The sequence below is a fragment of the Pinus tabuliformis genome, chromosome 7 (assembly GCF_031772625.1).
Source record: "Pinus tabuliformis cultivar Carrire ecotype Pingquan chromosome 7, CPIR1, whole genome shotgun sequence".
Lineage (NCBI taxonomy): Eukaryota > Viridiplantae > Streptophyta > Pinopsida > Pinales > Pinaceae > Pinus > Pinus tabuliformis.
The window spans coordinates 120433174-120459672 of record NC_142293.1 but is presented as its reverse complement, the minus strand read 5'-3'; the positions used below and the strand labels follow the sequence as shown (position 1 = coordinate 120459672).

Sequence of the window (26499 nt, the reverse complement as noted above, 5' to 3'; positions counted from 1 at the left end):
AAGATTCGCAACGACAGGGGAAAGGGGAGAGCCCATAGCGACCCCACAAGTTTGCTCAAAGAACTCACCTTCAAAACTGAAAAAGGTCGAAGTGAGGCAGATCTCAACTAACCGAGCGATATCAGGATCGGTTAGACGGTTGATCACTTCCATGGCCTCATTTATAGGGATGCTTCTTTGAGCAAACCTGTGGGGTCGCTATGGGCTCTCCCCTTTCCCCTGTCGTTGCGAATCTTTTTCTGGAGGATTTTGAATCCAAGGCTCTTAACTCAGCCCGCCTCCTGCCTAAGCTTTGGAAGAGATATGTAGATGACACTAATGTCATCTGGTCTCATGGCCAAGAGGAGTTAGACCTCTTCTTTGATCATCTCAATAGTCAATCCTCGGCCATTAAGTTCACTAAGGATCAAGAAACCGATGGCTGCCTCCCTTTCGTGGATATTCTTATCTCTAAGAATAGTGATGGTTCCCTCTCCCACCGTGTGTTTCGTAAGAAAACTCATACGGAGCAATATCTTCATGCTAGTTCCCACCATTTCCCTGCTCAGAAGTTGGGGGTTCTCAACACCCTTGCTACTCGTGCCTTAAGGATCTCTGATGAAAAGAGCTTCGAGGAGGAGAAATCCCATCTCCTTAATGTCTTTGTTGAGAACGGTTATAGTAGACACTTGGGACAGAAGGCTTTCCTCAAAGTTGCTAAGAATTCATTCGCTAAAAGGGATAAGAAGGAGCGGTTTCCTAGTGTCCACCTTCCGTTTGTTCAAGGGACCACGGATAGGATTGCGAGGATTCTTAAGAAGCATAATGTCCCCTCGACCTTTAGACCTCTCAACACCATTCGTAAGTCCCTAAGATCAGTGAAGGATCCTATCGACCCCAAGGACATGAAAGTGGTTTATATTATTCCTTGTTCGTGTGGGATCCCCTATATTGGTGAGACTAGTTGCTCCATTAATCAGAGGATTAGTGAGCACGCAGCTGACCTTAAGCATAGGAGGGCTAAGTCTTTTGCGTTAGCAGAGCATGTGGAGAAAACCAATCATCATATCTGCATCGAAGAGGCTAGTGTTATTGCTGGAGTGTCCCAATTCCATCACTGAAAATTTAGGGAAGTGCTTGAGATTGAAAAAAGGCCGAACAACCTCAATAGGGAGGATGGCTGGAAGATCAGTAGTTGCTGGGTCCCAGCCCCTCTCCTCCTAGTCGTTGTCTTCTTGTCTTCCCCTCCCTTTGTCTGGGTTTTTTCTTTTTGCTTTTTAAATTTTCCCTTGGTTTTCTGTTTCTTGTGGCCTTTTGTTCTGCATGATTGATTTAGCTGGCATAGAAAATTATTTGGAAATTAATCTATGATAATTTTAACCCTTAAATCAACCTTAATTTTAAAAATAAAATTTTAGTTATTAGAGTTTTCTTTCCTCACATTAAATTACTTTAATATTTATATATTAAATATTAAATTAGAATTTATTTATTTTTTATTATTTTATTTATAAGTGTTTGTCCCTTTTCAATAAATATAACTATATATTCCTATAACTAATGACTCTAATAATTTTTAGATTTAATTCACTTACCATTAATTTAAATATTTAAAAACTTTTTAACTATTAATTTAAAATTGATTTATTTTATAATTAATTTATGTTAATATATATTTATAAATATGTCCCTTTAACTTATTATTGATCAAAATATATTTAACTATTTATAGATTATCTAATTTACTTTTATAACTAACTAATACTTATATATAATAACTTTATAACTAACAATTTTAAGTTAATTTATTTAATTTATTTTAATATATATTAATTTAAAATTAATTTATTTCAATATATATTTATAAATACATGTCCTTTTAACTTATATTTTGATTAAAATATAATTTAACTAATTTTGGATTACTCTATAACTAACTAATATTTATAATAACTTTGATAACTAACAACTTTAGATTAATTTATTTTATGATTTACGGATTCAAATTTTACTTATTCTAATATATTTTTATAATTATAAAATGATCCATTTCGTATTTTAATAAGAATATTGACTTATTTAATAAAGTTTTTAACCCTTATCCAAGTCAACTAGCCGTTTCCCGGTCGAATCTAACCATTGTCATTATAGCCGTTACCTGGTCTAGAATGTTCTGCTATCTATTTAATATGCATAAGCGAGATCTGTTCATTCAACTTGTCCTGACGATGAACCACACTAGTTGGTTCGAAACACGTCGACAAATGAAACATCACGTGATTTACGCCGAAGGAATCTCTCTTAAACTCAATATGGATCACATAAGCCTCAATACAGCAAAGGAATATCACTCCAAAGGAGAAACTTGCCCAACAACGTGTCAGCTTGTTCTTTCTCATCTTTTTTTAAGCATTGAACTGATAGGTGGTTGTGAACTAGGCGTGGTTCTAGGAACAAAAAATGATGAGGCAACTATAGGGTTGGTTGTAGACATTGATGCTGTGCCACTTCCATATTCACCTCTTAACACTTTCCCTACTAGTTGCTTCTTCAGTTCTGCTTTGGCCACTCTCTCTTGCTCTAATTCTTCCAATGATCTCATGGCTCTTCGGATGATTTCCGCATTTGTATTGTTGCAAGGCCCTACATCATGTCCAGGGATTTGTGCAAGGTGATACTTCAATCTATAAACCCCCCCGGACATATGCTACCCACACAACTTGCAAGACAAGTTCAATCTATCAAACCCTCCATTAGGTTCACCATATTCCCATAGAGGGTCCAATTTCCTTGGCATGTTTGTAACTTGGTTGAACTCTTCAGTTTTAATGTATGATGAAGTTTGAACTTTGAAGTTGAACCTATGGCACAATAAGAATTACAAGTTACAAAAAAAATAAAAAAATACATACATGACACAACACATTAAATTTTTGACAACCAAACAAAAAACCTCAACTCAATCCAAAATGAACTTTCTTCACTCTATGCAACAAAAATGAAAAAAACACCATCAAATCCACTAATTTTTTTTTGATAAACAATGGGTTATAGAAACCCAAGCAAAAACAAGAAAAAAACCAAAACAAAATGGCCAAATTTGGTGCCCATACCTGGAAACCATGGTTTGCCGGAGAAATTTGATCCAAAGACGAAGTTCTCTTGCTTGGGATGCTAAAATCTCTAGGCTTCCTCCTCCTCTGCCCTAGTAGATGCCTTCTAGGGTTCCTCTCCTCCTCAACTCTCAATCCATGCTGCTGTCTGTTCAAAATGACAAAAAAATTCATGTTTTCTCTTATAAAACGCGTTGTCCGCCACCCTTGTGATAACTTCCCATCAAATCGCAATTATTTCGAAATTATAGCCCTTTTTTGAAGTTATCGCGATTATTTCACCGATTTTTTGGAAAAAGAACTGCGTAGTAATCAGGCGAGTTTATCGGGGATTTGAAAAAGTCGCGATGTTTTCATATTATCACGATAATATCGCGATTTTCGCAACACTGGTTTTTTAACTTCGCTGATTACCTGTGTTTCTAGACATGACTAATCATAAGAGCTTTTCTCCTCCAGCTTAAACCGCAAAGCTAGGGTGAAATTTATTGTCGAATTATTAGGCAAGTCCTAGTGTTTTTAGTTGAGTTTGATGTAAAAGTGATTTGGGAATAATTTAAGCTAGTTGGCTTAATTATTTTATTACAAATCACTTCGTTTACTAGATCATATTGTGTCGCAGATGGGTTATGTGTCTTGAGGGTCTAAACCTAATGTGTATTCCCCCTTTGAGGATTGAAAATGTAAAATCTTATGTATTAGAGGGTGGAAAGATAATTAAATCCCTAATGTGTAAATTAATTAATTTTTCTGGCAAAATAAAATTAAATCCTAAGTCAGAAAATTAATTAATAAAATCAAAATTAAATTGTCTTAGGAAAATTAATTCCCCAAGTGGAAAAATTTGTGGGTCCCAAGGAATCAATTTTTAAAGGTCCTCCATTAAGGGAATATTGTATATTTTAAGAAAATTTGGACCTTTGAACCTTGGTAGTTAAGTCAGTGTATTTTTTGAGAAAATTATCTCAAAATAATTAATTATGAGTTAATAAAAATGGAATTAAATGATGAATTCGAAAATTCCTCAGAAATAAAAAATCAAGGGTCAAGATTGAAAGATCTGGAACTGTTTATCAACGATCAAGATTATTTTGACAATGATCAAAGAAACTCGCTGTTATTTTTCCACTTGGAGGATAAATCTATAAATTAGAGTCATTTGAATCTCCAACATCTTGATTTCTGGCTAGAAAATTTCTGCTGAAGCAACTTTGTAACTATTGTCCTGTTGAGAACTATTTTTTCAATCATAATAAAGACTTTGGGGTGCAATTCAAGGTGTTCTTGTTTATTGATTTGTGGTATGTGCTGACTACGAACATATCTATGTTGCGCTGAATATTGCTAAGATTTGTTTTTTCATTAGATGGAGATAGAACCATACTATTAGGCGGTTTGATTCCCCATGTGATTTAACAAATTATTTTGAGATAAATTCATAGTGCTTGCAGGTACTTTAGTCCTTGGCCTCGAAGTTTATAAACTTGGGCAAGAATCATTGTTGCTTGGATTCCAAATATTTATATGGCGGATTAAATCTTTGTTAAAGCTATAGTATACATTGGGGTTTCTAAAGTATTTTTAGCCATTCTTCAAAGGAAAAAACTCCATAAAAATGTTTTTCTCAAAAATTTAATTTTTTTAAAACCCTTGTATATTTGTAGATATAACTTGTAAATTATTTTTTCTAACTTGGGTTTTGGGAATTTTTAGTATTTTTGTATATATTTGGGGTTTTGAAATTTAAATTTTTTATATTGGTTATTTGGGTTTCTATTCTAAATTTGTTTCAGGATTGAGGAAGAAATTGGCATTGGAAACTTCAAAAACCCTAGACGTTTAGGGTTTTCAGGCTATTTTTGTAGGTTGCTTATTTTCAAATTAGGAAAAAAGCCCATTTTCTGAAAGCCCTAGCTCTTACCCAACCTAAAAGACTAGTGTTTGAGATCTATTTTGCAAGCATTAAGAAGGCCATAAGCCCTACAAGGGCTAGATCTCATTGCAAACAAGAGTTTCTTCAAAGGATTGACATTTTATCTCTAACAATTTGTTTTGCAGCAATTTTGGCTCAAATCTTGTGTTTTCAGGTGCCAAGTACATTGGAGAAATTTTGGCAAATTTGGGCAAGTAATCATCAAGGCCTTGGGCCTAGGGTTTGACCTCTAAACCCTAGTTTTATCTCTGATTTATTACAAAAGTCAAAATAATAACAATTAAGCCCTAAAATCACATGCTACATGGTCAAAATTGTTTAAAATTACAAAATCTTCATTTTCATAAATTTTGGCTACTTGAGCATCCCAGATCTAGCCTAGATCTAACTTTTATGCTTGCTGAAATTTACTACATAACTGAAGTTTTCAGATCTGAAAATTTTGAAGCATACACTTAATAATGGTCTAAAACTTGAAATTTTCAGTTTTCGGTAAATTTTTCTATTTCTAGGCAATTTTGGCATTGATTGTAATTGCATTAGTTTGCTGCTCTGTCAATTATTCACTATTGTAGTAAATAGATCAGATCTGAAATTTTCAGAATCACACTCTCTAAAAACCCTAAAAAATGATTTTTTTTTGAAGTTGTGTGAATTTTACTATTTTTGGGTATATTGGACATTGTTTCTGACATCTCTAGCTTGTTGATCTGTGGGTCAATTTACTGCTGTAATAACTTATTACAGGTCTGAAATATTACTGAATATATCTTCATAAAGTAAGCTAGACACATAAATTTACTTCTGCTGGTCATTGAAAAGTTTTGTACTTCATATGTTGGGCAAATTTTATAATTTAGAGTGATTTTTCTTCTGTTGTCATAACATTAATAAGTGCTGAAATTTTCTGAAATACTACTGCTGATTTAACTGTTGAGATCTAACACTTGTGTGGTTTACTCTAAGTTTGTAAAATTTCCGGAATTTGGCACCTAAAGCACTCCTATATTTAAGCTCTAGATCTGATCTTGTGATAATTGGAATCTAATTGGCATCTTTGTCTTTGCTAATCACTCTAAATCTTGAAATTTAAGTTTTCATTTGTTTATCTTGAATGGTGATTAGTTTATTTTAAAGTGGTATCAAACATTGTTGAAAAATTGACATTTTACATCTTGTGAGAATTTGTTGAAGTTTTGCATTGGTGTCTCTAAAGCAATTTATCTTGTTCAAGATTGTCATCTCATCATTGTTAAGTACCCTTGCTATAAGCTAATTCACACCAAGTACTTAAGTAACATAAAAAATTTTAATTCAAGATAATCTCACTCATAATCTCTTGCATAAGCATCCTAGATCTAGCTTGCATTAAAACTTACCGTCTATCATAAGCTAGGTTGATGGAAATCTAGGGCAACTCTTTTCACCTAGCTTGAGGGGCTTGGCAATTCTTCGGTGGTTAACATGGTGACTTTGCAGTTGTCAGAGCCACAATCTCTGTAGTGCTGGAGGCATCGGGTGATAGGAGCACAACAAAAGGTATCGTTAATCAGGCCCTAGCTTGCTTCTTGTTGGCCTCCTTCCCACAACCTACCTTGGAGCCCAACTTCAAAATAGTTAAGGGAAGGCCATACTTAGATTAAGCATATAATTAAAATAAACCAAGATCACTGCATCTCACGTAGATCCTAGGACTTGCACACCATATAGGATAGTTAATCATTGAAGCAACGGGTGTCTATCTAGTCACTTGGTTTCAAATTACCATAAGCAAGAATTGTGACTCCATTAAGGCATTGGTCTCATACTTAAAATCTAATCTAATCATTAATCTTGCTAAATTTAACCAAGTAACTAGGCCACTCATCCGTGTCTCCCAAACAAGTTGGTTTCCAACTTGTTTTCCTTCACCTCATTCCATAGGGACTACCCCCCATAGCTTGTTGTTGGGAGACAACTAGAACGAAGTGGGCAGGAATCAAAGTGAAATCCCCCGCCCTAAGCGGTTGTTGCAGTGCCCGTACAATCTGAGCGACAACAAGCCCTAAATCCTTCATGTCAAACTCTGCTACTAGGTTCCTCGTGTAGTCCTCTATGAGCCTTGATGACCCAATCAAGAAGAGGTCATCTATATACAACACTAGGATGAGTGGCTTATCCTCTACCATTAAATAGTAGAGGTTGGGATCTGCGTCACTCTTGACGAATCCCATCTGCTGCAAGTAGTTGTCAAGTCGACCATACCATGCCCTCGGAGCTTGTTTGAGCCCGTATAGAGCTTTCTTCAGTCTGCACACATGCGCACTTCTCTCATGTGTCTCGAAGCCCTTTGGTTGTTTTAAGTATACCTCCTCCTTTATCACCCCATTCAAGAAAGCTGTCTTGACGTCCATTTGGTGAATTTTCCATCCCACCTACGCTGCTAGAAATATAACTGAATGGATAGAAGTATATCTGGCAACTGGGGCAAAGGTCTCCTCATAGTTTATCCCTTCTTTCTGTGCATACCCTTTTGCCACGAACCTAGCCTTGTACTTTTTCATGCTGCCATCTGCAGGGTACTTGATCTTATAGATCCATCGAGAGCCCACAACTGACTTGTCCATAGGCCTTGGCACTACCTCCCAAACATCATTTGTCATGATGGAGCTATATTCTTCCACAATGGCATGTATCCACACTTGATGTTGTGTGGCCTCCTGATAGCTGGAAGTTTCTACAACTTGTGCCACTAAAGCTTGGTACCTGTCTGGCTGTTTGCATTCTCTCTTGTTTGTCCTAGGAGCTCCTACAAACTCCTTTGCAACTCTCAATGTCTAACGAACTTCCCTGTTGGTTCGACCACTAATAGTGGGAGGATTGACCAACTCCTCATCTTGCCTCTACTGCGAACTCACAAGATCTTCTGCACTTGAGGTTGTTCTCATATTGGTAACTGTACTAGATCCCTGTGACTGCCCCTGCTGCTGGACTAATGGGGCTTCCACTGACCCACTCTGATCACTTGCAGGCAACTCGTGAGATTTATTGAAGGCTCTGTCCTCCATAAGCTTCACATCTCGTCTCATGATAATCTTCCTGCTGTTAGGAATGTAGATCCTGTATGCCTTAGGGGTTTCACTAAACCCAATGAAGTACCCCTTCTCTGCAGTTTGATCCAAATTTGTGCGCTTCTCATCTAGTACATGGCAATAAGCTATGCTGCCAAAGATCCTAAAGTGACTGACTCTTGGCTGCTTCTCAGAGAAGAATTTTTTTGGTGTTATCTTCCCCAGTGCCTTATGAGGAACCCTGTTCTGTTTGTACACAACCGTGTTACATGCCTCTACCCATAAGAACTTGGGCAAATCCTCATCATATATCATTGCTTTTGCAACTCCAACTATAGACATGTTCTTTCACTCTGCCACCCCATTTTGTTGTGGATTATATGGAGTTGTCCACTCCCTCCTAATGCCTCCCTTTGCACAGAAATCGTGAAGTCACTATCTGTGTACTCACCTCCGTTACCCGAGCGAAGCACCTTGATCTTCTTCCTTGTTGCATTATTTACTAAAGCCTTAAACTCCTTGAAGCGACTGAAGACCTCATCCTTGGTCTTCAAGAAATAGATCTGGGTTTTCTCGGAATGGTCATCAATGAAGGTGACAAAATACTTGTACCCTCCGAGGGATCTAGTGGACATAGGACCACAAATATTTGAGTGTATAAGCTGTAACACACCATCCGATTTGCTGTCACTTCTTGGGAATGTTGCCTTAGCATACTTCCCAAGTACGCACCCTTTGCACACATCATCGTGTTCCGTGCCTAATTCTGGAACACCTGTTACTGTCTCCTTGAGCATTCTAAGTGCTCCATGATGTAAATGTCCCATCCTCCTGTGCCATAACTCATTCAGGTCTCTCCCACTGTTACTACCATTGCTAACTAGTGCCATTGGAGAGTCAAACTGCAACCTATACAATTTGTTGCTTCGTACCCCAATCTGTTTCACCTTCTTCCAGTTCTAGTGTTTGATGAACACCTTCTTCCCTACAAAGTGGACATCATATCCACTGTCTTGTAGCTGGGATACTGAAATTAGGTTCATACCTAGTCCCAACACATGCAATACATCTGTAACACTAGTGCTTGCTCCTGACTCCCTCTGAATGTCAATGGTACCTCTCCCAACTGGAGTACATTTAGTCCTGTTTCCCATTGTTATTTGGAAGTCCATCTCCTCCTCATTATAGCTGGAGAAGTATCTTCTAACTCCTGTCATGTGAGCTGACACTCCACTATCTATATACCATACTCCCTGTGAAGTTGAGCTAGATACGCAAGCTATTTGAGCAAACTCATTGTCCAATCTAGAAGCCAAATCTGTAGCCTCTTGAATATCAAATATGTCTGTGACTATACTCGAAAATTCTGAGAAACTTACTGAAGACATCGTGAGGATAATTTCGTGTGCCTTTTCTCTTCTGCCTAGCGTTGATCTGCTGCTGCAAACCCTGTTGAAAACCAACTGTGCCCTGATCTGCTCAACGAAATCACTGATTTGCTCATCTGAATTGCTTCTTAGCAACACCATTGCCTACAAATCACTGTAACTGAGGTACTTCAAATTTTCTGCTGCCTGCAAACTGAAAATCGAACCCTGCCTCTACTAATTCACACTTCTGTTAGTGGTCTGCGCAGGTCCAAAAATTTTGCCCAAGCTTCAAAATTTCTCCCTCATCAGTGAGCCTATGATCTGTCTTCAAACTGCTTTGATACCATGTGAAATTTTCACTTTTGCAGCAACTGGAAATTATTCTTCTAACTGAATATTACTATGTCTGCTAATGGTCTGTGCAGATCCAAAAATTCCGCCCAAGCTGCAAAATTTCTCCCTCGTCACTAAGCCTCTGATCTGTCTTCAAACGGCTCTGATACCATGTGAAATTTTCACTTTTGCAGCAACTGGAAATTATTCTTTTAACTGAATATTATTATGTGCAGTTTATTTGTTATTACAACAAACAATGAATAAAATCACTATTGCAATTTTCACCAAAAATAAAAATACTCTGCGGAAGCAAAAACTGGAACTGAGAAAAAAGAATACACACACAATAAAATGACACCATTATTTTTGGACAAAAGTCCCTGGAAAAACCCAATGTGGGAAAACTGGTACAAAAATGAGGTGTTTATTATTATTATTCAGCAACAAAATCTGAATACAATATTTGGATGCCTAAACTAGTAATCCTCTCCTGAGAAATCACTAGCAAAATAATCTGAGAGAATTTCCCTCTCTCCACAAGCAATCCTGACCTGATCTGGCCCCACAATCAACTCCCAATCTGCCTCTGCATCAACCTCTCCTCAGGTTGAAACTCACACTGTCTGGAATAACTACTATCTGCCTTTGTTGAAACTCACACTGTCTGGAATAACTACTATCTGCCTTTGTTGACTGTCTTTGCCACTGCGAAGGATTCGCTGGCCCTCTGGAAGAATTTTCCCGACACTGCTACTGAATCGATCTCTCCTTTGGCTGAATCGAACTGCCTCCTTGAGGCCCTGTGCAAGCCCCTGTGCAACCTCTGTGGAATAACTCGGCCTCCTCTCGCTGATTCTTCCAGCATTGGAAAACTCCTCCAGAATCTCTCTACTGCTGCCCCAAAATCTCCGCTACTCGATCACTGGCTCAAATTCTTCCCTAGCTCGATCTTTGCTCTCCGGGAAATTAGATTTGCCTTGATCTTCCTCTCCCTCGATGTATCATCTCCATCTCCATTGAGCTGCTCTTATAATTTCTTTTTGGGAAAACAACGACCATGATTAGATCTCCATCAATGGCTAAGATCATCTCAAACTCAATCTGTGTGAGTTTCTAGAGCATTCTCACATTTCCTTAATTAATCAATTTTCCTAACTTATAATTAGGAAAAATTTAAATGATGGTTAATTAATTTAATTAAGGCATTTCACAAACTTATCTCACGAAACCTTTTCTTGGTTTTGAAGATCTCGTGTTCTTAGCCTCTTTGACACAAGTGGAGACTAGAACACCTATCCAATGCTACATAAACTAACATAGGACAATAACATATTCATCCACTTGTCCAAGGGTAATTCAATAAATTCATCTCATAATTCGTAAGGGCATCTATCACTCATCTTTTGGTGTTATAATAGCTTCATATTTAAAGGTTTGAGTGTTCTTTTGTTGCTGGTTTGCTTTTTTCTGCAACTTATATAATTATTTCATATCAGTGAAACTAATAATTAACTCCTACCTTCACCTTAGACATTATTAGGCACGTGTCTACTTATCTTTGGTGAAGTTTTCTGTGTAGATTACGAAAGCTTCCAAAACTCCTTTAGTAGGAGTTGGCTTAAAGAGTGGAGATTTGTGCCAAGTTGTCAGTGGGCACTTATGTTGTATAGTACCTCTTTAGTGCGTCGACCTTGTCGAAACTGCTAAAGTAACAGGGTCTATTGCCCATCTAAGGGGCAATGTTTTTCCACTCATTTTTTCTTTCATTCTGATAAAAATTTTCATTAGGATCTGAAACACACCATTGCATACTGCCTCAATTAATCGTTCATTAAACATTTACTATATTCTTTCCCTTCAAGTTCTGTAGCACTTTTGCAGATGGATCAACCTATTCTTACCACCTGTCCCAAAGTCATTCGATAGTTGGCCAATGTTGATCATGTTGACTAACTTTATCTCCCTGTGACTGAGTTCTTACTCTTAATACTTATTTGTGTCACCTCTCTTTTATTTCTGTGGTAATTAGAATTCGTCTGCTCTATTTATGGCCTTTCTCATTTTTTTATAAGTGTTTTCATAGGTATTAATTGGTTTTATGTATTCTCTTTTGAAATTACGCTTAGTCGGCATAATTGACTGTAGTTTCTAGCAAGGATTTGAGGGTAAACGTAGGTATCGAAGTTAAAAACAATTTAGCTATCTAATGTAAAAATGCATTTTTAGTTTGCTTCTCTGCTTGATTGTTTTCTAAAAGTGTTCCACTAAATCATATTGCGCATTCTAACTTCTTTAGTTGCCAAACATAGACAGAGAAGTTACTGCTTTATGGGGGAGCCATTCATGAAGCAGGTGCTGTAAAGGCTCGGAGAGCAGCACGTCATGCTACATCAGATTGGATGGAATTAGAGAAGCAGCGGGGTTAGTATGCTGTAATTTTATACTATTTTTTATAGTTACCTGATTATGGGCCCATTTTTAGCAATGCTATTATAATTGAAGTAATCTGAGCTTCAGATGCTTATGGTTATTTAGAGACTAGTTAAGAATATATTTAAAATTTCCTTTAATTAAGGAGTTGTGTGAGTATTAGATATCATATCATCGTAAATATGGGATGCATTGATTGGAAGTTGATTACAGGTATCTCAATCACGTCAACTGCTATGGTGTTTGAGACGAAAGGTTTCCAAATAACACTTCTTGACACTCCTGGGCATCAGGTTCTTCTCTTTTTTCACAATTATCCTTAGATTCTATTGCCTATAATTCTTCTCGTGACTGTGTTCTGAAATATGATCCTTTTTAATCTTGAAATTGGGATATTATATGTAGATTTCAAGCTCAATTTGACCCCCAAAGCTGCAAATATAGCAACACTAGATATAATTTAGAGGAGTTTATATTTATTTCCTTGGCTCAGCTGATCTTGTGATAATGAAAAGTTTATGAAATTTGCTTTAGCAAGAGTGTTTTCTCATAAATTTATTGTGAAGGAAAACTTTGCTATGATTACATATAATTTACAAGATATCTGATTTTAGTTTGCATTTCTTCCATAATTCTCTTATTGTTGTTATCTCAATTCAGAAACCAAAAATAATGAGATAGATAAACTCAGTGTAAGTTTTCAAGTAATGATTTAAATAACTTAGAGACCTGACTCCTTGCACATAATTTCTTTATGCGTTCTTCTGCCTTTTGTACATATTTTCCATTTCCCCCCCAAAAAAATTGAACACTGCGAGCCAAAAATTGGATGGAAGGAAAGAAGGAAGTTGCACAATAAATGCTTATGGTTCAAAAAATTCTATATCAATCAGTTAAATGTGGCAAGAACAGAGATGGAAACAAGTATTAGAAACCTAGAACTAGAGGTAGTCTTCCACTAATGGTTCTTTTATTTAAATTATTGAACTAAATATTGCAGGCAACAATTTCTCACTATGTTGCTTTATCACTATGGGTCATTTTCATTTTCATTACATATCTGCATCTTATTTGACCATAGAACTCATGAAATGGCATTTTCTTATTGAAGTATGATTGTTGTGCATATTTAAATACTAACAGGTTTCCTAGATGAATTTGGGCAAGAAATCAATGGATAACCAAATAAAAGACCCTGAAATCACAAAGCAAGATGCCATGTCAGTTTAAAGGGAATTTTTCTCATTTTAGAGAATGATAAGCATTAAGCCTTTTTACCACAAAATCTAGCAGGCCTTGAAGAGGGAAATCCTACAAGACAAAGAGCTAGACTAATTATTAACAATGGGACAATAGTCCACTGTCACCATAGCCAAGCCCCTGCTCTTTACGGACTTTCACCGATGGGAGGAGTCCTGGTAAGATTTATGATCACCAATGATAGGTATTCTAGGGTTTAAGGTGCAAGGTGATGGACTTAGATCTCTCAAAGAAGGCTCAAAGTTAAGATATAATGCTTCAAAAGGCACTTTGCTTACCATAAGACAACCTATAAATGGATTGTGCAAGGCCTACGGTTTTGTGAATTTGTGTGGATGAAGGTACTCCCGAGATCAAGGCAATAAGGAGAAAGGGCTTCTTATGATATACTTCACCAAGTACTAAGCTCATACAACCCTCAAAGAAGTCCCCAAGTTGAGGAAAACTAGCTAGGGTTTCTCTCTTAGGGCAACACCTAGGGCACAAAATTTTATGGAGAAAAATCGAGTGGATGCCCACCAAACTTGGAGAATAGGTAGCCTAGTCCCTAAGCTTGATGTTTAGGCTCTTGAATTCCCGTAAAACCTCTCCCTAAGCAATTTGCTCTAAGCTCTAGCCTAGCCATCCTACTTTAGGAGGACAAAAATTTAGTGAGGAAAATTTATGGAGAAAAAGTGAAGTTGACCACCAAGGACTTGGATTAGTGCCTTGTCCTTTGGGCCTAAGGAGCCTTAGGAAGTTCAAGATAAGCCTCTAAGGAGGCTTAAAATTGATGTCCTAGGTACCAAACATCTAGAGATAATGGAGTTTGATGGAGAGTTAAAGGATTCCTTCACTAGGAACATTCATTACATGCCATACAATGAATAATATATGCAATACTCAACTAGAAAGCCTTTTCAAAAATTAATTTTCAATAATTAGGGCATAATTAACACATTCTAAAAGCAAGAATTCCATACATTAAACAATTTAAAGAGTAAAATTCATCAACATAGAGCTCTTACAAGATGACATGCAATATATCCATCCATTATCCAAGAAATAGCTCCAAAGACAAAATCAAACTAGCTTCCAAACATCAAAATGCATCCAAAAGATCTCCAATAGCCAAAAGAAACAAGTGCGAGTTCTTCTCAAGAAGTCAAATTCCAAGTGTGATGATGATGAGAGACTAAATGAGGTCTCTCATATTTATACATGCCTAATCAAGCCTATTTTAGCCTAAAGCCTCTTTTAGTTGTCGAATGATTGGAAAAAAGTAAAACTAATTGTGGTTACAAGCCAACTACACAGGCAATGTGAAATCATAAAAGTCAACCCACAAGAGGGCTGAAATGTTGACGTCACCACTGCGTGGGCCTCTTGGAGGCATGGGTTGAGCTCCATTGGTGCCAAACTGAGTCAAGAGGCTCCAAAACTCATCCTCTAGGGGTTGGCCCCTAGATATCATCCATGCAAATTATCATGTGGACCCCAGTTTTGTGTTTGGGGCACATAATGGGTCTCATGTGTTGATTTTCTAGTGCAAACAAGACTATTGCATTTTTTCAAATTGGTAACTACTTCCAAGTTCCAAAGATACAATTTGACTTCTTTAAAGCACTCCAATCATTAAGCAGTTATACATGAAAAAATTCAACCATTAACTTCTTCTATAGAGCAATAGAGATCACAGTAAACAATGACACAAGAGACACCAAAATTTTTGGTCAATGATCAGGGAAAAACCCCACAAGGGGGAATGTTGAGAAAAATGGTACCAAAGAAGTGTTTCCTAGGCATTTATCCTTTTGGCATAGGAAAACACATTAATAACCTTTTGTCATAAGACATTATGAGTTATATTAATATCTTGGAGTTAAGTCACTTTATGAGGTGGTACATGTGCTAGGTACCTTTTAATTAAGTCACTTTATGTTTTAAATGTGACTTTAGGTAGAAAAAATACAAAGTGACTTTTAATATTGAAGTGACTTTTATATTTTAAAAGTGACTTTATGAGAGAAAAAGTGCACATGGTCAATGTTGCCACACAATCTAGTAGGGGTTCTAGGAGGGGTACCCAAGGGACAACTACTAGACCAAATGACAACAATGGGACAAAGACCCACTGTCACATCAATCGGTGTCCCCTACTCTTTACAGACTTTCACTGATCAGAGAAGCTTTGATATAAGGGAAATCACTTGAATGATAGGATCAATGATGTGATATGAAATGATTTCCAAGGCCCATTCAAGGAGAGGCTCAATCAATGGTTCAAATGCTTCAAGGAAAGCTAAAAGAATCTCCGAGAAAGACCTATGAAGGATGACTAGACCTTAGGCTCAAGAATGTTCAATAATGATGAGAGCCTAAGATCAAGACTTCCAATATTCCTCACTTGTGATTAATATGTCTATACTAGGGTTCAAAGTGAGGCAAGGATGGCTCATTCAATGGAAAGATTCAATTAAAGTATGAGATTTGGGAGAAGCTAGGATGAATTTCCACGAAAAACCCCTTTGAGAGAAATACTATAAGAGACCTAGGGTTGAGAGATATACTGAGGTAAAGGCTCATGCAATGGTCAACTATAGTTAAGAGAAAAGGTTTTGAATGATGAACTACAAAGTGCAAACCTTCAAGAAATCCCCAAGTCAAAAGCAGCGCCAAGGGTTCCCACTTGGTGTGATAGCTAGGGCATTAATTTATTTGAAATCCCACCGTCGGAATTCGTTCAAAACTACAGGATGCCTAGAGGAGACATAAATGAAGAAATGTGTCCGGACAGAATCCCAAAATTCCTCCTCCCTAAAATTTTGCACCAAGCCCTAGAAAATCTATTTACCCTTAGAGGGACAAAGAAAAGAGCAAGAAAAGAGGTGGAAGAATGATATTTCGTTGAGTTAATGTGATCACCAAGGATCTAGGACCAGTGCCTAGCTATTGGGAAGATTGGAGTCAAAATGATCAAGATTTGGGAACTTCGCTCTTCAAGGAGGCCTAAAGAAGTAGCTTCACTATCTAAGGATGCAATTACAAGGCAACCTTATACTTTTACACTTTGATGGCAATTATTATGGAGTTTCAAGGATGCAAATTCAAATTATCCCCTAGGAACATTCATTCATTCTTTGTCAAATGAGTAGCACATGCAAAAAAATCTCCAATAGTTTCAATGATTCCACTAATTCGCCTTAATTGGGGCACTTTATTTCACCATAAGAAAATTATTCCATTCAACATCCATTAGAACATAAATATAACATTATATTGCACCTACAAGACAAAGAAGAATATATCCATCCACAATCTTACCAACAAGAAGCTCCAAGAGAGATAGCGAAAATTTTCCATATATCAAAATGCATTTATTCATCCAAATCATTCCACAATTACAGGTCTGAATTCTTTAGAGAGAGATATCCCAAATCCAAGTGATGATGATTTACAAATGAGGCTCTCCTTCTATTTATATGAGGCTCCACAAGTTCTAATTAGCCTAAATAAGCCTCTAAACATATTTTAATGTGCAAATAATAATTCTATTGGTGATAAGCCCACCAAATAGCTCAGTAAGTGTGAAATAAGCCTTCCTAATGAGGGAGAAATGATAAATAATGGTGCAAAAAGGCCGTTGGAAGGCCAAGATAAGTCCTCCATGTGCCAAGATGAGGAGGAGGCCTCTCATAATGAAGACCAAGGGGTTGACCCCTTGGTTTCTAAGCAAAACATCTATGGTGCTTCCAAGTGGTTGTGGGGCACACGCAAGGGTCTCATGGGTCTCCAACTGGATCAATCATGTTGATGCTCCATCAATAAGGGATAAAATGATGACACATGCCCTCTCGTGTCTCTTCGGATGAGACAACACCCCATCTGGGCCCTGGATCAACTGCCAAGTGTCAAGTGCAAGTATGTGGCCGACTGGGCAATGTGGTCCAAGTGCATCATCATATCTGTATAGTTGGGGCATGGACAAGTAATATGTGGTGCTGGAGAAGCCAATGGCGTGGCTATCAATGCTCTGTTGTGGTGGAGGCCCATGGCTCTTAATGCTCAGCCTGCAAGTGCCATTATGACTCTCTGGAGGGCTTGGACTCTGTATAGGGAGATCAATTCCAAATGGAGACCCACCTGCAATCTTGTATAAGATCCAATGCATCTCCTCACCTTCCAATACAACAATTCATTAGTGCAATTGAGTAATTAAGCTTGCAAACTAGGGGCAAAGTGGACACTTCATAGTGGCATGCCTTTCCAAATGGGCTTTAGAGTGTACATGTGTCACCAAGCTCAACAAGAGAGGTTAATAAAGGACCCTATTAGGTGGTTTCAGCCTCTAAGGAAGTAACAGGTCCATGGTACATCCGCCAAATGGTAGGTGTCATATGGAATGATGGTGGAATAGAGTGGGACAAGAAGGAAGGCTCCAAGCCACATGCCATGGTATAAGCAATGTTCCACCAAGGTTTCGGGACGAGGGGGCGCGGGAGCGGCCTATGCAAAAGCTCCCTACCATTTTTTAGGAAACGTGGGGGAGCGTCAGGGTCTTAAAAATTTATAAATATAAAATATAATTTATTAATTGAGTCCACTATGACAATTTGGTTTGAATTGAAAAGCTACAAAGCATGATCCTTGATATGAATATCATTGACATTATCCAAATTTATAAAAGATTAAAGTCAAGTCTGATACATCAAGAGTCATCATTGGCAAAAAATGCCAAATGCTAAAGGCTCCCATATGCTCTAAATTTTTATAGAAAACAATTTTATATTATTAGGCACGGCTGAAATTACCCTGAAAAAGCCACATTTTGCAGCTGCAGAAACTTTCTTTAATTTGAAATGAACATTACACTGAGCTTCCAATAGGTATAAGTGTATCTAACTGCAATGATATCTTTCATGCAATATAAACTTCAATCTTTAACAGCATCACAAGACAAATAGTTAGTAGTAGATAAATATGGACATGATTAAAACTAAAAGCGTAAAACATATAAATCTCCAATTTATTATAATTATCTTGTTCGAATATAGCCTGACTGCACCATAAAACCTTCTAGGGAGCCTGAGATGTTCTGAACTGTAACATAGCTTTTTTAGTATTTACAATACTTGTACAGTGCTTCTCCCATTGTGGATCCCTGGTTTGTCCACTCTGACCATTGTCGATGTGAAATGATTCACTCAGAATAAGCATATGATTTTTATTTCCAGCAAGAAATTAAAAGTAACATGATATATTATGGATATCTTTTCATGAAGCCAACCTAATATGGGCCCTCACTTCACCTGGAGAGAGAAATAAGCATATGATTTTATTTCCAGCACGAAATGAAAAGTAACATGATATACTATGGATCTCTTTTCATGAAGCCAACCAAATAAGGACCCTCGCTTCACCTGGAGAGAGAGAAATAAGCATATGATTTTTATTTGCAGCAAGAAATGAAACGCAACATGATATATTATGGATCTCTTTTCATGAAGGCAACCTAATAATGGGCCCTCACTTCACCTAGAGAGAGAGAGATAGACTGCACAAACAGAATATGGTCGGCTTTTATGCAGAATTATATTATATCTCCGAAACACCCGCAAATTTGCAAATCTGAAAATATGAAAGTTGGGCTTTACTCCACCTTGCAAATCTTCTGTTCAGAAAGAGCCTCGATAAACATCAACCAGTACAGACGAGACCTTAACTTGGAGAAGTTATATGTGCAAATATATATTTTAGATAAATTGAACTGAATTTAAAATTCTTATGTATATATGAATACCTGGCCTTACTCAAGTATGCCAGTTGGCTGTTAGATATTCACATGAGATGAAATCAGCTCCCTCTGGAATGATGAATCCGAACAATGAAATCCAACGCTGTGAGTGGAGCGCTCAGCGAACTTGCAAAGGCTGTGCCGCTGTGAGTGTGTTGTTCATGGTTCAAGGTGCCGGTTTTATAACATGAAACAACAATTTTCCAAAACCCTAAACGTTAATTAACTCTTAATTAAAGATTAAGTTCAGTGCTTAGTTAATTAAAAATTTAAAATGGTTTTTAATGCATTAAAAGTGTGCCACGTCCCCCATGTCCCCCCTCCCCCCACGTCCCCCTTTTCGGAAACGCCCCCTCAGGGAAGGGAAACATTTCCCTGGCACGTCCCCTCGAGTTTCCTCCATTTTGGGAGCGTGGGGAAACGTCCCCTACTCGTCCCCAAGTCCCTGGAGCGGGGGGGAGTGAGGAAGCTAGACCCCTAGGGGGGGGGGCGAGTCCCCGTGGAACACTGGGTATAAGGGTAGCTATAATGAGGGAAGCCCACACATTGGGTGTATAGATGTAGGAGGGAGCAATCATGGTGCATGAGTTACCGCGACCTTTGTTTTCCACCCTTCTTCATAGGCCTTTTTCCTTTCATTTGGTTTTCTTTCTTTGAACTGCTTGGGGCCCCATGGAATGAGAGCATGATGTATATGATAAAGCAATGATTACCCCCTTAAGGTTGGGCAGTTCATCGCCCACCAAGGGTTGGGACAATCATGGGTTCTTAGGGATAATCGAAGGGTTTAAAAAAAAAAACTCCCTAGAGTGAAACTATTTGCTAAGAATCAAAGGCTTACTGAGATGTTTTTACATGGCTTTGTTGCACCTATTTTGTCACCTGTCATGTCATTGTAAACCCAATTTCTGCAAATTGTAATGTAAATGATGCTAGTACACTGTTTAATTATGTAACAACCTAGGTAAGCCTATGGTTTTGGCGACGAATTTCATCCTAGGAGTTTTTTTAACCTCACTGCATTATGTGTGTTTCTAAACACGGATAATCAACGAAGTTTTTCCTCTAGCTTAAACCCTGAAGCTAGGGTGAAATTTATTGACAAAGTCTTAGGTGAGTCCTAGTGTTATATCTAGTCTTTATAAAAGTGGTTTGGAAATAATTTAAGCTATTTGGCTAAATTGTTTTATTACAGACCACTTGGTCTATTAGACCATATTGCGTCACAGAATTGGGTAAATGATTATGTGGGCTTATAACAAATCGGTATTTCCCCTTTGAAGGTTGAACTTGTAATATCTACTGTAAAAAATATTTTAGTGCATGGTCCCTCGCAATTAGACATCATGGCTAAAATATTTGAGGGTGGAAAAAACAATTATTCGCCTCTGATGTCAATCAATTAATTTTTCTGGCAAATATACAATTAAATCCTAAGCAAAAAATTGATTAATTTAGAGTTAAACAATTAATTTTAGAGAAATTACTTTTTCTCCAAGTGGAAAATGACCAAGAAAATTCGTGGGTCAAAAAGAAGTTAATTTTTGGAGGTCCCCCGCCAAGAAAAAAAATGGATTTTTTAAGAAAAATTAGGCCCTTGGACCTTGATGGTTAAGTAAAAGTCAAAATTTTGAGGAAATTAATTCAAAAATTTAATTTTTGGATTAATAAAAAATGGGTTTTATGAGAAATTTGAAAATTCCTCAAAAATAAATATTTTTGACGACAAAGATTAAAAGATGATCAAATATTTATCAACGGTCGAGATTATTTTGATGGGGATCAAGCCAACTAGCCGTTATTTTCCACTTGGATGGATTTCTTTATAAATAGAAGTCATTTTGCTTCTATTTGAATATCTTTGGTTGATGTAAATTTGTAACACTGGTATTGATCAATTGATTTGCTGGGAACGTCTGAATATCATAATAAAATACTTTGGGGTTCAGTTCATGGTGTCTTTGTCTCATTGATCTGTGGTACGTGCTGGCTATGTGCTTTCCTATATTGTGCTAAATTTTATATAAACTTGTTATTTCATTTGTTGGTGATAAGAGCATTCTATTGGTAGATTTTGGGTCTATCTTAGGTGATCTGATTCACCATATGTCTAACAAGTTTGCTTGAAGAAATATATAGAGATTTGCAGGTACACCAACCCTTGGGCTCCAAGTTCATAGACTATGGGCACAGACTGACCTTGTTTGGGCTCCAGGAAATTTATGTGATTTTCTTACTTCACTAAGACTTTGGTTAATACCTTAACTTTCACAAATACATTTGGGCCATTGTCATTATTTAAAAGATTATTTTCTCAAAAACAAATTTATTTCACAAGCATTGTACATTTGCATATATCTTGTAAATATTTCTTTTGTAAATTATTTTGTAAAATAATTTCTTCTCTAACCCTTGCTCTGCAACAGTTGGGGTTTGGGGTTTTATTTTAAAATTTTGTATATATTGGGGTTTTAGGACTTTTTTTTTGTAAGCTTGGTAGGATTACATCTTCATCATGTCCAACTTCTCACCTCGATTGGGGGGGGTGGGTGGGGATAGCACAAGATTTGAACCCAAGACTTTTGATTCGGTGAGACTTCATTTCCATGGCCAATTGCAATTGAACTACCCCAAGAGGACGGGGTTTTGGAAAATTTTATTTTCATTTGTGTAGGTGAGATTCAAGCTATTAAAGAAGAATTGTTAGGGTTTTGAGCTAGATCTAGGCCCTTGAGGGTAAGATCTAGTCTCCATTTGATGTGCAGGGCCAACATCAGTGGTTTTGAAGTGATTTTGAAGACCTGAATTGAAATTTAATTTTTTGCAAGCGTTTGAAAATTTTTAGGGCCTCCTAACCCTAGCCGCTGCCCTCTTTAGGCTAGCTGTCAGCCCTTTTAGGCCTGGCTGCAGGCCTTAGTGGCCTCCTTCCCTAAGGCACAACCCTCTAGCCTAAGGTTACGTGGGCGCAGGAGTGGGAGCAACATTTTTAGAAGCTCCCAGTTTGGGAGCAATTTTTTATATAATATATATATTTTTTATATTTTGATGCATGTATGTCAACAAAAGCATGTAGAATGATGAATTAGATATAAAAAGCATAAAAAACTTTGATTGAACGATATAACAATTGTCTAGAAATTATAATTCATCAACCACGTCCACAAGTTAGTAACATAGTTACATACAACATATTGAGTCTCATGATTCATCAATCTTAAATTTTCAAGCTTTCAAAATTCAATATATAACATTTATCATCATTGATCACCAAAGTTGTACTTGTAAGCTAAGTGTAACCATTACAACAAATAATATCTAACATGAAATGAAATGTTATAAAATGAAATGAAATAAAACAACTTTCAACTTTCACGAAGCATCATATTCATAATTCATTACCAATGAGATATATTTGCCAACTTCAAGTTTCAAACTTAAATTGTCATATATTGTTTACAAAAAATATCATAATAAATATGAAAGAGTCAATAGTTATAAAAACTACTAGAAACTAGAAAAGACAAGTAAATCTATTATCTATTGCTAATGCTTGGGCCTCTTTCCGCCACAAGAAATGTCTAATTTTTTAGTCTTGTTGGAAAATCAAGATCTTTGACATTAATATCACCCTCTAAGCATTAATATCCAGAGGCATATTTGTCATTACCTTTGGATCTGTATAGGGATCTTTGTCATTAGTATCACCCTTTAAGCATTGACATAAGATAGAAAAAACATAGCATGTAAAGTCAAGATTTTGTTTGAGTGATGGGTACATTTTTAGTAGGGTCGTGATAGAGGAGTTCGACAAACAATGTCACGAACATCAAGGTACATAAAGGGATTGGTGCTCTTGATTAAATACGAGCTCCATACCCTAAAACATGACAAAATCCAATGGAAACATTGCAATCCCCCCAATCTTGAAATCCTGAAAAACTGATAAGTCTGCTGGATTTTGAATGAGATCTAAAATTCTACTTTTTCCATATGAAATCCAATGAGGTTGGAACCACTCTCAAACATCCTGAGTCATTTCATGGTAATGTTAAAAATTTAAGTAAAAGGACTTTTACTTTAAGAATTTAACATTACCATGAATCACATATCAATATTAGGGCCATAGGTTTGATCATTAGGTTGCCCCACTCAACAATTATTTGTTTCTTTGAACAAAAATTGCATTTGGAATGTTATTGCAAATGGTTTTTTGCAAAAAAGACTAGGGAGCTCCCCTAATCGCTCCCTAAAAACCAGGGAACGTTTTTTTTAAAGGGAGCGCGCTCCTGACTAGCTCCTGAGTGGAGTGCGAATTGGGAGTGAGTTCGTGGGGGGGCGGAGTGCTCCCCCGCAACCCTGCTCTAGCCCTTCTCCAGTGGGCTTTTCTTCCCTTTATCGACCTCTTCTCTCCCTCGCTGCCTCTTATTTCTCCTTTGCTTCCCTCCGTTTGCCTCCCTCACCCTTGCCATGGGCCCCGTGGCCTCATCTCCCTCTGTCGCTACATCTTCTCTTGCTACCGCAAGCCTAGAAGGCCTCTCCCTTGCCTCGACAACCTCCTTTCCCTTAGACGACAAGCCTATTAGGCCTTTTTGCCTTGACTGTAGACCCTTAGGGTTTCTTTCTAGCATAACTGCAGGCATTAAGGCCTTTCTGTAGCCCTTGGCAGCCCCATTACCCTATCCGCTAGCCTTATTAGGCCTGGCGTTGTCCTATCTCAGCCTCTTCTTCCCCCCCCATCTCTGATTTGGGTATTGTTTGATTTCTAAAGCCAATAGTGGGTGTCTGGCAGAGAATTTGGTAAAATTTTGTGGCTGTAGGTGGCCTAACTATTGAAGAAATCTTGGGCAAGTTCTCTAGTCCTCTACTAGGCCTAAAGGCATATTGGTTTGCTCACTCAAACCCTAAGTCTCCTCACTGTTTACTCACAGCTATCTTATCATTTGATAACAATGGTACAAAACTCATTAAAGTGGCCTAAATTGGTTAATAAGTCATCTAAACAAATTAATAAGGCATTGCATAAATTGGGCATCTATTTTTGGGCTTAATTTCTTGAAAATTAGATGACTGTCATAAGTAATAAAATCTGATTTATAACAATCATCTTGGCATCTAAAAGGAGCTCTAACTTGTTTCTCTTATCTCCATTTGCATCATTGCTAAAGTGGCTATTAATTTTTCTGAGGGCTGTATTGTTCTTTGCTTAGATAATTGCATTTCTTCATTAACACATTAAGTTCACCCCATATCACCATTACATCATTATTCATTAGCATATGAAACTATGTAGAAAGAACAACATCATTATCATCAATGCATCGGAACATAAAGGAACAATAGAAGAAAAACATGCACACATAGAGACACCAGGATTGGTCTGAGACCAGGGGAAAACTCTTGCAAATTCTTCTTCTTCTTAGATCATCATCAAATGAACCAACAAAAGAGAGTACAATGATCCATATCTTCGTCTATGCAACTAACCAGTAAAACAACTATGACATCCATGAAATGAACCTAATCATGCTTATACTCAAAACGCTGATTCTGAGGACTTTAATGTACTGTCACTGTTTGTAGTCAACTACTGAACACTGCTGTCACTAAGTGGAGTCTTCAGAGTACTGAAATTTCATCTTTTGGTCCTGGATGCATGGAGGAGGAGCTTTGCGAGCGACTATGGCAGTTCTGGATGCTCCCTAGTGAATTGTATGCATGCGATTGGGGACAAATACACTCAAATCTACCCCAAACCCCCAGACGCACCCTTCAGGCTACTGTGCGAGCGACTGAGGCTTCCCAGACGCACCCTTGTCCACTTTGTGCGTATGTTTGGGGACCAAACTGCCTGATCTACTTCAGAAACCTTAGACACGCCCTTCAGGCTTATGCCTGAGCATTTGAGACATCCCATATGCACCCTTGACCACTCTGTGTGTGTGTCTAGGGACCAAACTCCCTGATCTGCTTCGATAACCCTAGATGCTTCCTTTAGGCTTATGTACGAGCGTTTGAGACATCCCAGACGCACCCTTGACCACTCTGTGCATGCTTTTAGGGTCGAAAATACTCAATTACGTGCGTGCGACCGAGAAACAGAAACCCTAGATCCGTGCGAGCTTCAACCTTTTAGTTTTGTGCCCTTGTGCGAACTTTCTCTGTCAGACATGTGCGAACCAAGACAATAGAAGAGAAGAGAAGATGGCTTGATCAATATGTCCAAATGAGCTTGAGGTCTCTTCTATTTATAGGCTTCCATGAGGGTCCACTTGATTTTGAGGCTGACCTGTCCAATTGTACATAGGCATAGGGCCGACCTGATCCAATATACATGAGTAGGAACATAAATTCAAAAACCAACTTCTGCTTATCCAAATGAGGTGATTTTGTGGTCGATTTTGGTCCTCCCGAAAAGAGGAATCTATTGCAATTATTATTTTCATCATATGAGTTATCCAAAGTGGAATTTGACTGCAGTTGCATAATTTTAACACTCCCTCTCAATTAGGGAGAATTCCACCTGCCGATATTTGTCCATCGATCAATATGCCATTCAAGTGTCATCATGTATCGTCATTGATCATCTCTGTCATGTAGTCATCATGCCATGACCATCTCAAGTATCTCATCATCACAAATCATCAATGTACATCTCGATCTATCCCTTGCTTATTCCTGCTTATCTCTTGATTGTTCTTACTCATATGCTGAACATTCTCGAATCTAAAAGAAGAAGAATTTGTCATCGGACTATGGTCCGGAATCTCTGTCAGCGGGCTACTACTCGGAATCTCATCATCAATCATCATCAGAGAGCATATCATTAGGGAGCACGTCTCCACCTGCAAACCAATGACAATGAGGAAGGTCCTAATGGACACTCTTACCTCATGTCCATGACAGTGGGGAAGGTCCTATGGGACACTCTCACCCCATGTTGAGCAATAGGATATCCAAACACATAGGGGAGCACATCTCGACCTTGGGATCACATCAGGGAGCTCAATCTCAACCCAAAACCGCATAGGGTTATCTCAACCCATCCTATTTCCTACTGATCTTCCCATCGATGACCCTGAATAGTCATGTGGTAGAACACTTGCATCATAATCGACTTGGGTTATACACCCCAAGTACACTCTCAACCCATTGGCCAAACGGGGAGTGATATTCTCGACAAGCCCTGCTTGTGGGTATGATGCCAACTGGGGTATACTCTGCAAAGACTAGACAGGGGAGCAACATTCTCCGACCC

At 37.8% G+C, this 26499-nt stretch overlaps 1 protein-coding gene across 4 annotated transcripts in view; it reads left to right on the top strand.

Moving 5' to 3' along the window:
* LOC149246037 (uncharacterized) overlaps positions 1-26499 on the top strand; it is a 223517-nt gene that overhangs the window by 21322 nt on the left and 175696 nt on the right. For 3 of the 4 annotated variants that reach the window (XR_016266515.1, XM_089457823.1, XM_089457822.1), the window contains exons 2-3: positions 12091-12202; positions 12425-12504. The exons of the other annotated variant lie outside the window; for it this stretch is intronic. Coding sequence is in view for 2 of the 3 variants with exons in the window: in XM_089457823.1 (XP_089313949.1) it covers positions 12091-12202; positions 12425-12504 (192 nt within the window). In the remaining variant the exon portion in view is untranslated. The remainder of the gene's footprint in view (positions 1-12090; positions 12203-12424; positions 12505-26499) is intronic. 4 annotated transcript variants of the gene reach the window in all.